The 15,586-nt window shown below is 45.7% G+C and overlaps 1 protein-coding gene across 1 annotated transcript in view; it reads right to left on the bottom strand.

Annotated features, from left to right (window-relative positions):
• The window catches only part of LOC126249397 (innexin shaking-B), a 463,160-nt gene extending 449,187 nt beyond the window's left edge, over positions 1–13,973 (bottom strand). The window contains exons 1-2 of the mRNA XM_049951049.1: positions 13,910–13,973; positions 3,685–4,346 (exon numbers count right to left, since the gene is read on the bottom strand). Coding sequence (XP_049807006.1) covers positions 3,685–4,346; positions 13,910–13,973 — 726 coding nt within the window. The remainder of the gene's footprint in view (positions 1–3,684; positions 4,347–13,909) is intronic.
• Between the last annotated feature and the right edge of the window lie 1,613 nt (positions 13,974–15,586).

Raw genomic sequence — 15,586 nt, 5'->3', positions numbered from 1 at the left:
TGGCGAACTTGTCTGTTGAAAACCACCGTTGTGGAACGGTGCATCAATTTCTGTGCTGGTCGTGATTCGATACATGATGGCGGTCGATCTGGAATACCAGCCTCATCCAGTGGGAGACACTCGAGCACCCACCCTATAGTCCTGATCTCTCTCCGTGCGATTACCACGCCTTCGGTCCCTTTAAAAACGGCTTTGATGGGTCGAAGGTTCCAGCTGGACGAGGATGTGTCGCAGGCAGTTACGGACTTCTTCACGCAGCAGGACACGGTGTTTGGTAAACGGGCATCTTCAACCTGGTGCGCCGGTGGGATATATGTTAATGTCGTTTTTCCTCATTGGCATATCGATTCTGGACTCAACGCCCTTCGAATGAAAACTTTTTGATGGCCCTTTATATAGCATGAGACGAAATCTATGCAGAGGTCAAATGAATCTTTCGCTCTGTAGTGTGACATGCGCTGTTGTGAAATTTTCTGGCAGACATAACTGTGCCTGGACAGCTCAGTCGGTAAGCGCATTGCTCGCAGAATGTTAGTTTCAGGTTTCGGGTCTGGGTTCGCCACACACATTTAATCTATGTAAGATGTTCCTGAATTTCCTTTGAAAACTCCCGCGTTTTGCAGAGGATGCTGTCTAGGCCATGGTTTCACTAGGGACCCATGTCAATAGATGAATCGTTTGCGTGCTGTGGAAGTAACATTTAAGGTACTGCGTTCCATCCTCCCACGCATATGGAGATACTAAATACCGTTATTTTGGTACTTGCTACATATACAGCCAACTGCTACGAATGTGCTAATAATGTCTCAGGCAAGTTGCACACGAAACATACAGTTTCCACAAGCCACGTTACAAATTTAATGTTGCTTCTTTTGGTGATGTGTATACCGTTCCATTACAGCGTCAGCAGTTTGATTGGACAATGTTAAACCATTATTTAATTGGTAGCAAACATAGTAATTATCAAAATCGTAGCAAATTACTTTCACTATCACATCAAAACGGAGTAGGAGAATGGAACACAGAATTTTACACATTTGTTCCCAGCGTTTTTCCTCTCCCACGAAAATGATTACTCTCCAGATATGTGTTTTAGTTCATGACCTGTGCACCTAACCTGAAAATGTCCAGTATGCAGGCTGACAGAAATTTCAGCTATTGGAAATAAGACTGGACGCTACAGAGCATTGACCGTAATTCCACCAAAAAATCTCTAAGTGTGGATGATTTATTTACTTCCATTCTTTGCAGTTACTTTAAGTTCTTAGTTATTTTATATACCTCCACTCCAGCATACTGTACCTCTAGTTTTGTTATTAAATTGTGCGACTGAATCTTCACTTTCTAGCTACCTTTCACAATTTCTTCATGCATCGATTAGATTTAGAAAAACTGTCTGCTGGTATCTATATCGTTTTCCTCGCCATCACCAGACGCATACGAATTGTTTCATCTAAGCATCGTTACTAGTGCTGTGCTGCAACACTTACATTACGTTCATTGTTGTCTACGTCCCGATTAGAAACAGCTCCCGGGTTGACACATCACTAAATCTGTTCAATAAAATTCTTCAGGGTATCAGACCGCATCGTCATAATTTAAAATGCGCCAACGTTTCGGCCAGCGTTGCAGCTAGCCTTCATCAGGGCCTTACGTTAACGTAAGGCCCTGATGAAGGCTAGCTGCAACGCTGGCCGAAACGTTGGCGCATTTTAAATTATGACGATGCGGTCTGATACCCTGAAGAATTTTATTGAAGAAGACAACGGCCGCGGAAGCCTACGCTTACACTAAATCTGTGTTTGTGCGTCATTTTCGCTTTTTCATTATATCTGATCCTTGGCAAAAAAATCATGCAAGGAGCGTACATAAGCAAAAAAAGTTTCGTTACACAATCGCCGAAGAATAATTACAGTAAGTCAGAACCACAAGTATATGAGTGTATCCATTTGCACGAGTTTAAGATGGAATAGATAAATAACTATTTGTACAGGAAGAGAGAAGTCAAACAGAGCCATTGAAGAGAATCCAAATGTAGTGTGACACATTCAGGGATGGATGTGAGGAATAGCTAACTATGGTGGAAAGTACACTCCACCAAAGTAGATACATGAGATGGCGCTTAGAAAGCTCTCATCCGACTGTTTCTGGAACGGGACATCGTTACCAAGTCAGATTATTTATATATATATATATATATATATATATATATATATATATATATATATATATATATATATATATATATATATTTTATTTTTTTATTTTTTTTTTTTTTGTCAGGGGTCACTTTCATCAGCGTGGCAGGATCACTGACATGTTCAACAAACTCTGGCGTGAGACACTACAAGAAAGATATCACGCATCACGGAACGTTACTGCTATAATTATGGAAGTGAACGTTCCTGTATCAGTCAATAAATGTGCAGCTTCACCCTACGTACATTCTGGGCAAGAAGTTGGTCTGTAAAATTAGACTAGCTCGAAATTTGAAGGTGGCGTACCGACATTTCCCGTGTGTGTGGATAGTCCAAACGAAGTTATACCGATATACCCCGACAGCATAAAGTGCAGTGGCTTGTGGTATGCATATGTAGGTATAAAATAATTAACCACAGATCAAAATCTTGCGCTGAGAAAAGCGGAATGAGCATGGTAATATACGACGAACATCAGTAGCATGTGGGTCCAGCGCATAAGCAACAAATTAGCAGCTTAATGTAACCACAGCCTGTAAGTATATTATAAATAAAACAATTATAATGCTGCATTGCAGCAATATATTGCTGTCCATGATTTTCCGTAACAGAGTATACGCGTCTGGTGATAGTAAAGAAGGGAACTACCAACGTCAGTGATAGATGAATCTGAAGTAGTGGCGGCTCGCACTTCTTAGTGGGTTAGCTCTCGTAAGAAAGATGTCGAAATAGGTGCTCAGTCAGGCGAAATATTGTTTTGGGAGTTGCGGAAGTGTGACGAAAAGCTGAGAGCAAGCCACATGAGATCCCTGAGGGCTCGCTGTTAGTGTGAACTGATGGCAGCAGAGAGGATTTTGGAACACTCTGGACCCCCAGCGCACGTGCTGCTGTCAGGTCGTGCCACGCGCCACGCGGCGTCTGCCTCTCACAGGCACTATTCCTGTCAACGGCCGTTGCTGAAACTCAACACACTAACGACGATCAACTCTCTTTCGGTATGTACTAGTCTCGTTAACATCTTCACAAAATAAGGGAAAGAAAAGAAAAAAAAATGTCTGGTCACACTTTTCCTCCACGCTCTCTTTGCCACGTTGTGTGCCACACACATTGTGACGCTCGCGGAAATGCATCATTACAGTGGTAGGAACTTACGTGCTCCCTGCTACAGAATCGTATGCAAAACATATAGTTCAGTCGCCGGTTTCGCGCTACAGGTAACTGAAGGATATGAAAGGGACAATGATGTCGATAACTGAAATAGCAATGTTATAAGCAAGGAATTGTAGGATTATATCTGAGATGATATAGTTCTCATCAGTAGCTACTAGTGTAGAACAACATTTAACTAAACAGTGATATTACAGGAATTATTGGCAAAAAATAGAATTTGAATGACGCTTGTCACAGTTCTAATGGTTAGAAGACAGGGAAACTGGATGACAGTAGCTGTAAAATGAATCACAAATGCGAGCGTGAGGATACTGACCTGGAAGAAGAGGCAAAAGCACACCCACTGATAGTACATGTAGCTCTTCCTGTCTTCCTGGCTGCCTCTCGAGTTGTCAATGCCCTTGTGAGGGACGTCGACGCCGACCTTCTTGTGGAAAGCAGACTTAATCGTGTACGTGGAGTGTATCCAGCAGAAGGTGTTGAGTACGTCTTCGGGAATGTCCTTGGTGTGTATGCAGTCGATGGGGTTGCCGACGTACTGGCGCGTGGTCACGATGAGGCTGAAGGCGACCAAGATCATGACGGTGATGCTGTAGTGCAGGCGGAAGACGGGCGAGTCGATGTGGATGTGGCTGATCTTGACGAAGCTCTTGAGGCCGCGGAAGATGTCGAGCATGTTGTCGTCGGGGCCTAGGCGGCTCGCTGTCGAGAGAGCAGGCCCCGCGCCCGCGCCGCCTCGCCTGCGCGCCGCACATCCCAGCAGCCAACTGTCACGCTCCCCCTCTCTGTACACACACCATGCTAAATTTGACTTCGTGCCGCGTCGGCCCGCTTCGGCCAGTTCTCGACACGGCTCTACTTGTCTGCCACCGCCGGCGCGGCACGCGTCTTCACCCGGCGCCGCCGCCGCCGCCGCCGCCGCCGCCGCCGGCTCATGCGCAACCCCACAACCCGCGCTCCGGCCTCCACACCTCTTAACTGCACCACAGCGTCGCCTCTCGTGTTTCAAGTACTGACTCCAGCCTTAACTGCCGTAACTGCTCTTCATCTATATCAACATTACTAAGCACACCGGACACAAAATTAGTAGCACCGGAAGACGTCACGTTACTACCGTCTCATGCAACTGATAATAGCAGAGCTTTCGCGCGACAACTCGGTAATGTAAGTTGAGTCACCCCACAAAGGTGGCACAAGTACAAAGTGTGTTGAGCCATTTTTGAAAAATCACCCAAACACCCAGGATAAAGTGACTGATATACACTACCTCAAAAGTTTTCGATTCCGCTCGCTAAAAGCTACACGGGGTGTCTCTCGTAAGAATGAATTTTATCCATAGTGGTTGCTGTCGAACTCCGTGACTGTTCCTTTATCGGGTGTAGAAAAATATACGCTACCAGTCACAATAAAAGGTTATTTATTTGTCACACGACCGGTTTCAAGCTTGCGCACATCCTCAGGTGTTTATACATTCATTTACATGTTCAAATAATTTACGGGTTTGCTGCCGGGTGACGTCGTCGAACACCGCCGGTACTTCGACAGGAGCACACCCTGCCATTTTCAATGCACAAATGCAAGGAAGAAGGAATGTGCAAGCAAATTTAATACCGCGGTTCACAGATGAGAAACAAGGAAGAGACCACACACAGAACAAGTGTCAACACAAACAAAGATAACCAACATCAGAAATATCGATAGTTACTATTAATCAACAGGTGAGGTAGCACTAATTCTGTCCCTCTGTTTTTTGATGAGAGACAGAGCCGGATTCCAAACAGCATTTAAACAAAATCCACCATCTCTGTTAATAAGGTTGCTCGATAGTCTGATTTCAGACTACCTCACCTGTTGATTAATACACTCCTGGAAATTGAAATAAGAACACCGTGAATTCATTGTCCCAGGAAGGGGAAACTTTATTGACACATTCCTGGGGTCAGATACATCACATAATCACACTGACAGAACCACAGGCACATAGACACAGGCAACAGAGCATGCACAATGTCGGCACTAGTACAGTGTATATCCACCTTTCGCAGCAATGCAGGCTGCTATTCTCCCATGGAGACGATCGTAGAGATGCTGGATGTAGTCCTGTGGAACGGCTTGCCATGCCATTTCCACCTGGCGCCTCAGTTGGACCAGCGTTCGTGCTGGACGTGCAGACCGCGTGAGACGACGCTTCATCCAGTCCCAAACATGCTCAATGGGGGACAGATCCGGAGATCTTGCTGGCCAGGGTAGTTGACTTACACCTTCTAGAGCACGTTGGGTGGCACGGGATACATGCGGACGTGCATTGTCCTGTTGGAACAGCAAGTTTCCTTGCCGGTCTAGGAATGGTAGAACGATGGGTTCGATGACGGTTTGGATGTACCGTGCACTATTCAGTGTCCCCTCGACGATCACCAGTGGTGTACGGCCAGTGTAGGAGATCGCTCCCCACACCATGATGCCGGGTGTTGGCCCTGTGTGCCTCGGTCGTATGCAGTCCTGATTGTGGCGCTCACCTGCACGGCGCCAAACACGCATACGACCATCATTGGCACCAAGGCAGAAGCGACTCTCATCGCTGAAGACGACACGTCTCCATTCGTCCCTCCATTCACGCCTGTCGCGACACCACTGGAGGCGGGCTGCACGATGTTGGGGCGTGAGCGGAAGACGGCCTAACGGTGTGCGGGACCGTAGCCCAGCTTCATGGAGACGGTTGCGAATGGTCCTCGCCGATACCCCAGGAGCAACAGTGTCCCTAATTTGCTGGGAAGTGGCGGTGCGGTCCCCTACGGCACTGCGTAGGATCCTACGGTCTTGGCGTGCATCCGTGCGTCGCTGCGGTCCGGTCCCAGGTCGACGGGCACGTGCACCTTCCGCCGACCACTGGCGACAACATCGATGTACTGTGGAGACCTCACGCCCCACGTGTTGAGTAATTCGGCGGTACGTCCACCCGGCCTCCCGCATGCCCACTATACGCCCTCGCTCAAAGTCCGTCAACTGCACATACGGTTCACGTCCACGCTGTCGCGGCATGCTACCAGTGTTAAAGACTGCGATGGAGCTCCGTATGCCACGGCAAACTGGCTGACACTGACGGCGGCGGTGCACAAATGCTGCGCAGCTAGCGCCATTCGACGGCCAACACCGCGGTTCCTGGTGTGTCCGCTGTGCCGTGCGTGTGATCATTGCTTGTACAGCCCTCTCGCAGTGTCCGGAGCAAGTATGGTGGGTCTGACACACCGTTGTCAATGTGTTCTTTTTTCCATTTCCAGGAGTGTAGTAACTATCGATATTTCTGATGTTGGTTATATTTGTTTGTGTTGACACTTTTTCTGTGTGTGGTGTCTTCCTTGTTTCTCCTATGTGAACCGAGGTATTAAATTTGCTTTCACATTCCTTCTTCCTTGTATTTGTGCCTTGGGAATGGCAGGGTGTGCTCCTGTCGAAATATCGGCGGTGTTCGACGACGTCACCCGGCAGCAAACCCGTAAGTTATTTGAACAGTCAATTCGCCGGGAAAAGTTAAGGTCTCACATTCATTTACATGTTTATACTGTTGGAGATCAATAAAGATGAAGCACCATTATTATAGTTATGCTGTGGGGACAGCCCACATGTTTGTATGTAAACATAGTGTATTTCACGAGTGAACTTCATAATAGTGAAATATGAAGCTATACTTGCGAAAATAAATAAATCGCCAGGTCCTGATGGGATTCCAATTCGGTTTTGCAGAGAGTACTCTACTGCATTGGCTCCTTACTTAGCATGCATTTATCGCGAATGTCTTGCCCAACGTAAAGTCCCGAGCGACTGGAAAAAGCGCAGGCTCTGAGCACTATGGGACTCAAGTTCTGAGGTCATTAGTCCCCTAGAACTTTAAATTCATTTTGTTCGAAACACGGAAAAATCGACGCTTTCCGTCGTTGCTGGTCTTCAGGTGAAAGAAGTGAAGTGTACTATTTGTTTGGGCTGACTCCAGCTACACTATGCAAAGGCGAAATTGTAAATATTTCCTGAAACAGCGGAGAAAACTCGGCTGACGACCATCTGGAGAGAGACCGTGTGTACTTTATTTCAGTATACAAATACATCGTACAAACCAAATAGACCAATTAAATAAATATTTTCTCACTCTATCATTAAGTACAATGGTTTTGATTTAAGCCTCTTCAAAGTATCCACCATTTGCCCTCATAACAGCTGCACAAACTTTTTGCATTCAGGGGATAAGAGTTTGCAGTGTTCATGCAGATATTGCAGTCCAACATGTCTGTAAATTATTCCATAGATCTTCATCATTAGATGATCCTAGTTTTTTGACCTCCTTGTTAAGTTCATCCCGTAAGAGGTCAATGGGATTTAAGTCAGGTGGCTGACTTGGTTTAATCATAGGCTTCAGTTCTCCACATCTCCCTTTTCTATTGACATACCCTCTGCACAATTTAGAAGCAAGTTTGGGATATTTGTCTTGCTGCAGAACAAACCCGCGACCTACCAGATGGAACTGCTTTGTTGATTAGTATCCTACGATGCACTTTCTTCTTTACGGTTCCATTAATTCTCACAAGATCACTAACTTTACCACGCGAAAACATTCCCACATCATGTCGACCGTTGGCGTGACACACTGACTTATACGTTGTCTACGAATAGACATTCGACGATGGCTTCCAACTGCTTCAGTTTTAGATTCGTTCGTGAATAACGCCTTGGACCGTTGCTGCGCGCTTCAGTTTCTGTGTTACTGTGTCCATTGCAATCTCTCCATCTTGTTTTGTTTGCGTAGTAAAGGATTTTGGCCGCTATGCACACCTTTAAACCTTGTTTACAAAGACGGCGTTTCACTGTTGAGACAGAGATAGGAGCTGCTCAAATACTATTTACTTACTCTCGAATTTCAGGTGCAGTACGAGTCCTCTAACATTGACTTTGTGCACATATGAACTGATCTTGCCTATTTGATGTTACTTGGGGTCTTCCAGATCGCGAAACTCTTACACTGGCACCAGTTTGCTTGAACCGCTGCAATATATGCACAACTAGATTGGACTACGCCAACTTCTGGTGCTATTAACCTTACTAGAATAGCCTTACTGATAATACTGGCGTGTGACGAGGGCCTCCCGTCGGGTAGACCGCTCGCCTGGTGCAAGTCTTTCGGTTTGACGCCACTTCGGCGACTTGCGCGTCGATGGGGATGAAATGATGATGGTTCACATAGTTCATATGGCTCTGAGCACTATGGGACTTAACATCTGAGGTCATCAGTCCCCTAGAACTTAGAACTACTTAAACCTAACTAACCTAAAGACATCACACACATCCATGCCCGAGGCAGGATTCGAACCTGCGACCGTAGCAGTCTCGCGGTTCGGGACTGAAGCTTCTAGAACCGCACGGCCACCGCCGCCGGCATGAAATGATGATGATTAGGTCAACACAACACCCAGTCCCTGAGCGGAGAAAATCTCCGACCCAGCCGGGAATCGAACCCGGGCCCTTAGGATTGACAGTCTGTCACGCTGACCACTCGGCTACCGGGGGCGGACGCCTTACTGATAAGAAGCTATAATTACAGCTCGTTTTTCAATTCCAGTCTTCTGCTTCTGTCCCATTGGGACGTAACACGATATGAACTTGACCAGGAATACAAACACACTGCTAGATGCACACAGTGTACTGTAAAGTAAAGCTAACTGATTGCTACAAAGACAGCTGAAGGAATGAGGTCTATTCGAATGAAAAATAAAGGCACGTTAGTGTTGTTATGCATGCTCATCAGCTCCATTCTGCGAACAAACAGTCAAATACACAACAGAGGCACTTGGCCTTTACATGTTTACACTTGTTTTGTTATGAGAACTGGGATATGATATAAAATTCTAAACGAAATTCCTGTTCTAAGCAGAAATCCATAGTTGCGATAGAAGATCGAGAAATTTTGACCGACTGTGTATACAGGGTGGACCATAATTCCAGAGACAAAATTTCTGTGGATGCTCAGTATTTTGGTATAAGGGGCAGGTGATCTCCGGTGTCTCTTTACGAAGTAATTGCAATTTATTTTATTTCTTGCCCCCATGTATCTTTCTATCTCTATTGCACCGAAAACATCTGTGTAGCATTGCAAATGTCGACGGTATGCACTGTGTGTCTTGTTCAGAAACACTTGTTCCACAAACTAGTGGTACTTGTTCTTGACAACAGTAAAGCCCACTTTGCCGTTCGACCTCAATACAGCATTCAGTACTGGTCGGTTTTGTCTCCTTTTTTAAAGGCTGCGTTACTTGTCCGTTAAACAGTGAGAAACAGCAGTACGGAATTTTTTGCTGATAAAGAGTTTGCCGAAATGCATCTCCTGTATGAGTTCACTGATAAAGTAAGTAAAGCAGGATGGCATGAATACCTGGGAGACCCCAAAGGGCAGGTTCAGCCATCTAATTGGAAAGCTTTTCCTTATCCTTCGCCTCTGCAGGCATCTTTCCCTCTCTAAGTATGAACTGTGTGTGTAACTGTAACTGTTAAGTGTAGGTGGCCTAATGGGAGTATGTATAGTGAAGTGTCGTCTTCGTGTTGGAGATGACGAGAGGAGGGAGACGGTGAAACCCAGTGACAGCACATACCTACTCGCGAACAGCACCAAGGAGCCGACGAGCTTAACATCCCCATCTGACAGGCGGATGATCATCAACAGTATCATGTGTCCTCACTTCATGGGACACTGCGGAGAAGTTCGAAATTTAACCCAGGACATTGGTGCAATGACTGGTGATCAAAGACATTACGGCACCACCTCGCCTCCCATAGGCGGCCAAATACTGGTAATGAAAATTTCGTACACCACCTGGATTTTAACCGGCTTACCTTCGAGTCGAGCGTCATCGCACACGCGTTCGTTAGCGACGTCGGCTACGGAGGCGGGTTATGGGTTCACTGAATTCAGTGAAAAAGCGGCAGAAGGACGCTGTGCTGATGTGTTTTCCTATCGACCGCAATCCCATTACACTACTTTTGCATCTGTTTGAGAGTTGTTACATTACTCTGTGTGTTGTGCTGTCGTATTACACACTTTTTCACTGTTTTGGAGATATTTTCCTATAAGAAAAGGTAACGGGGGTGACAAAGTGAAAAAATCATGACTACATCACTAGATTGTAACGAATCACCAGAGATCGCGTGTCCCTTATAATACTCACAAAACATCTCTGAACAACCTCCGAAATTTTGTATGTGGAGTTCTGGTTCACCCTGTATATATTTTTTACGACGAGCGTCCTCTTCTGCTTCTCAACTTCTATAGTTTTCTAACTGTCCGAACTTCTTCTGAAGGCTCCTTGAATTCATCGCATCATTAATAACTTGCATTTGTCTTCTACGTGTCCTTCCACGTTTTCGTCTCTCGGATGGTGTCACTGGAAAATTGGAAATTTGTGCAAGGTCTAATGGGACCAAACTGCTGAGGTCACAGTCCCTAAGCCTACACACTACTTAATGTAACTTAAAACAACTTACGCTATGGACAACACACAAACACATGCCCGAGGGAAGACTCGAACCTCCGACGGGGGGAGCCGCACGGACCGTGACAAAGCGCCTCAGACCGCGTGGCTACCCCACGCGGCATGGTGTCATTCATAGACTCTTTTTGGCCATCGGCTATAATCCATTTGTTGGAGGTTGGTATGCTAAGTTAATATTTTGCTATTTATAGCATCAATAACAGTGTCTGTTTCTCTTATAGTTTTCCATATTCCTTCATTTCTGACTTTTCCAGTCTGGAGATGAGACAGCTATAAGGGGACTGATACCCAGCTACATGGCCAGGTAGACACAAATGCGTAGGAAAAAAAAAACAATTATCTGGTCAAGAAACCAAATTAACCTCTCCACTTTAAAGGACTAAAGGACCCGAAACTGTGTCCAAGCTCCTTTGAAAGTGAAAAAATTAAAATATAGAGAAAACCTTAAGATAACTTGACAACCCAGAAAAATAATTCACCAAAGGCCATCACTCTCAGGCTGCACAAACACACAAGAAAGAAAATAAACCGGCCGCGGTGGTCTCGCGGTTCTAGGCACGCAGTCCGGAACCGTGCGACTGCTACGGTCGCAGGTTCGAATCCTGCCTGGGGCATGGATGTGTGTGATGTCCTTAGGTTAGTTAGGTTTAAGTAGTTCTAAGTTCTAGGGGACTGATGACCACAGCAGTTGAGTCCCATAGTGCTCAGAGCCATTTGAACCATTTGAAAGAAAATAAAAACGTGGAACGCTACCTCTAGTCTTGATATGGCCTAAATTTGGCGAGGAAGAGAGTCGATACATTTCTTCAGATATTTCATGTCCACATAAAGTCGCTCATTGATAAACAGGTGTCGTGGAGCTGCACAGATTGTGACGATGCTGACTGCGACGTTCCACTGCTATGTTTCCCTAAAAGCCGCGGGTAGCTACTGTGGGATTAAGTTCTTGTGATTTAGCAGACCAGTCGAGATGCGGTATGTTACCTGAGTGTTTATTAGCCGAGGAACTTTTGGGTGCAGACCTTTGAACACAGCTGTTTCATCTTGGAAAACGGGAATGTTCTCAGCGTACCCATCACGAAGGTGTAGAAGAACTGGAAGTACTTGATCTCCGATACTGTTGAAATAAACCTTCTTGCCCATATTAGTGACAACCTGAATGAGTAGGTCGAAGTCAGGGTACGATAAAGGCCCCAAAAACATGACAGGCGCACCTTAGAGTTGAACTGCATACATCACATTCTCCAGGTCCAACGCCTCTTTGGGCCGCCGATGCACTCACCACCTTGCATCATTTGAAAACAGAAAAAAGTGTGACTTGTCTGCCCACACAACACGTCTCCAGTCAGCTACAGCCCAGTTTTTGTGTTTTTGGCCCATTGGAAACGTTAGCTTTATGTGCCGCTGTGAGCATAAGCCTTTTGCAAGGTGTTCAACTCCACATATATACTGCATGCCGTTTACTACTCAGTCTTTGCTCAGAAACTGGATCCACATTCACTGAAAGTAGCAATTCCCGTTGAGTTTGAAACCGACTGTCGTTGACAAGACGCGGCACTCGTCCCCAACCACAGTCGGTTAGGATCTATTTACGGCGACTGTCCTTACGTCGTATCACGTGGTCGCTACTGGTACATCATTCAATGTAGATACATTGCACAGTCCGCGTTGATACACCAACAAATAGTGTAGCTTCATTCGTGGTGTAGTCACGGGCACGTCCAATCGCCATAGTTTCTTTTAGCCATTTTTTCACGTCTCCACATCGACCAGTCTTACTGCGCTGATTGTATACAACCGACAGCCACCTACACACTTCTGTCTCCTCTGTGATGACTTACGTCAGCGGTGGAGGGTAACATGACAGAGTGTATACCATATACACTGTTCCAAAGTCACTAGTTTGATCTTTTAAGGAGGTGAGTAAGTTTTGTCCGATGAGCTTATTATGTACATGGCGAGGGGGTATGGAACCAATGTTAATTTTCTTGGCCTGACAGCGAAAGATTCTGCTTTAGGTCAGAAAAAAACAAACCTGTTTTTTGACATTGTTCCCCTTTGTGCCTGTATACTTCATCCAACGTCATTTCAGTAAGTATATTCCATCTTTAAGTGCGATTCTGGAATGTTTGGAAAACAGAACTTATTCCGGCCATAAACTCTTCATTTGACTCAAAATGTTTCGAACAAATTGTATTTGTTGTGAAAATAGGCAAGAGTCAGAGGGTGTTAAATCGGTGAGTAGTTTGGATATTCAAACAATTCGTACATCAAATCTTTGGGTTAGCTCGATGAAAATTGACTTCTCTTACTGCCTTTGCAATCTAGGCCTCAAATCACATTTTTTTCCTCGAGTTGATTCAGAAGACTAGCAAAGTATTCGCCAATTATTATTTTACTTTTGGTGGGCAACCAAATGGAAGAGAACGTAGGATGTAGGCTTTCTGGAAACTGAAGTCAACATCACAATATTTGGTGCAGAATCACCGTATTCCATCAACTGCCTGAACGGATGTTAGGCTTTTGGCATGAAGTGGCAGTCCCATGTCTCTTCCGTAGCTCGAAATCTGTGCTCATAATTACTTGGATTCTCAGTTACGCACCACGAACAATACTAATAAATTCGCCTTCACATTTTCTTTTGACCTCCCTTCAGCAAATTCGGCATCCATCTCATACAGTGGCCGAGCGGTTCTGGCGCTACAGGCTGGAACCGCGCGACCGCTACGATCGCAGGTTCGAATCCTGACTCGGGCATGGCTGTGTGTGTGGTCCTTAGGTTAGTTAGGTTTAAGTAGTTCTAAGTTCTAGGGGACTTATGACCTCAGAAGTTGAGTCCCATAGTGCTCAGAGCCATTTGAACCACCTCATACAAAACAAAATTCTGGATATTAAATGTACTGCACATTTTCCTGTTTCATCTCAGACGTCTACTGTTGTACACTTTTCGCAGTTGGACGGCGATGAATCGAGCTCGTAAGCGACCGCCCGATCGTGACTCTGTCAACGAACTCTCCGCGCTCATCTTTGTACCAAGAAGGGTGTCATTGCAGCTGCGCTTTCGTCCTGCGGCCATGTGGATTGCGGTAGCGTATCGTACACCATGGTAGCCGTCCGGATGTACGAAGCCAAAAAGGGGTTCTAAAATGCATACCTTAAGAGCTACGAGAGCGCCTTCATCTCCGATACTGTGAAACAAATGTTCTCAACTGCAAGCTCTTTGATTTCCATATTTTGGGGGGAGGTAGAGTGGACCAAAAGAAGAAAAAGCCGTCCAGTAAACATGAGCTCGAAAATGCATACCTTAAGATCTAAGAGCACTTCTTCAGTAGAAGACATGTGTTGTACAGTAATTGAAGATGAACAAGTGCTCGTAGCTCTTAAGGCAGGTAAGAAGATGGAGCTAGCTGCTGTGGTCTGCTGTCTTTGTGGATGACTGTTTCGTACATAGGTTTCCATCCGTAGTTTATTTTTCTCTTGGGACCGTTTAAAATCTTCAAGTTCTTTCGGTATCAAGAGAAAAATAAATTATGGATGGAAACCAGTGTCTGAAACCGGTAATCATCAACAGAGCATCGTATTCATAGGCTATGCAGCAGATAGCTCCATTTTATCCGCTAGCGATCGTGGCATTCGGTCACGATCACTGTAGAACGAAGAATAGTGCGAGACTTTCCGCCTACAGTCGGTCAGCGTACAAAGTCATGATCGCTGCCGAAGGGGTGGCCTGACTGTAGGCGCCGCGGATGTATTTTCCGGACACGGGTTCCTATTCTCAATTTGTTCCTCAAGACACCCCCTACAACATCTCGAAGTTTCTCGGTACTCAATGTGCCACCTTGACGGAGCCCTTCACAAACCTCCACAAAAGATGATAGCATGCCGCAAGATCATACGAACCTGGAGGCCAATGGTACACTGCAGTCTCCGTGCGCCTGTTACGAATGATTCAGCGTTGTGGCAACTCACGACTAACAAATTCTCTTACATGTAGATTCCACTGCGGTGGAGCTCCACTCTATTGAAAAATGAATCTTCTCGCAATTGCGGTGTGTGATTCCTGTAACCGTCTTTTCCAGCCGGACGGAGTGGCCGAGCGGCTCTAGGCGCTACAGTCTGGAACCGCGCGACCGCTACGGTCACAGGTTCGAATCCTGCTTCGGGCGTGGATGTGTGTGATGTCCTTAGGTTAGTAAAGTTTAAGTAGCTATAAGTTCAGAAGTTAAGTCCCATAGTGCTCAGAGCCATTTGAACCGTCTTTTCCACAATAAAGAACGGGCCGTAAATCTTTTTCGGGAAACGAAGCACAACACGTGCAGCTTTGCAAAATCTCTCTCGTGTTCGACTATGGAATGTGACTGGTGTGTTCCCATATCTTTAGGTTTTGGTGGTTCTGTTTCCCACTTAAATGAAACGTAGCGACATCACTGATCACGAAATGCGAAAGGAAATTGGTATCTTCCATCACCGCACTCAGAGCGAATTAACAAAACTTTCAACGTTATTTATGACCATCACGATGGGCTTGTAGCAGCTGAATGCTGTGCGGTTTGAATCATAAACACCGACGCTAAACACGCGAGACGGACATATAAAGTATGGCTAGCTCCCATATGGTACGACGAGCAGACTTCTGCGGACTACATGTAAAACCCTATCGGTTGCGCTTTACGTCATGAAGGAGCATAC

The sequence above is a fragment of the Schistocerca nitens genome, chromosome 3, assembly GCF_023898315.1.
Source record: "Schistocerca nitens isolate TAMUIC-IGC-003100 chromosome 3, iqSchNite1.1, whole genome shotgun sequence".
Classification (NCBI taxonomy): domain Eukaryota; kingdom Metazoa; phylum Arthropoda; class Insecta; order Orthoptera; family Acrididae; genus Schistocerca; species Schistocerca nitens.
This window is presented reverse-complemented; position numbering and strand designations above follow the sequence as displayed.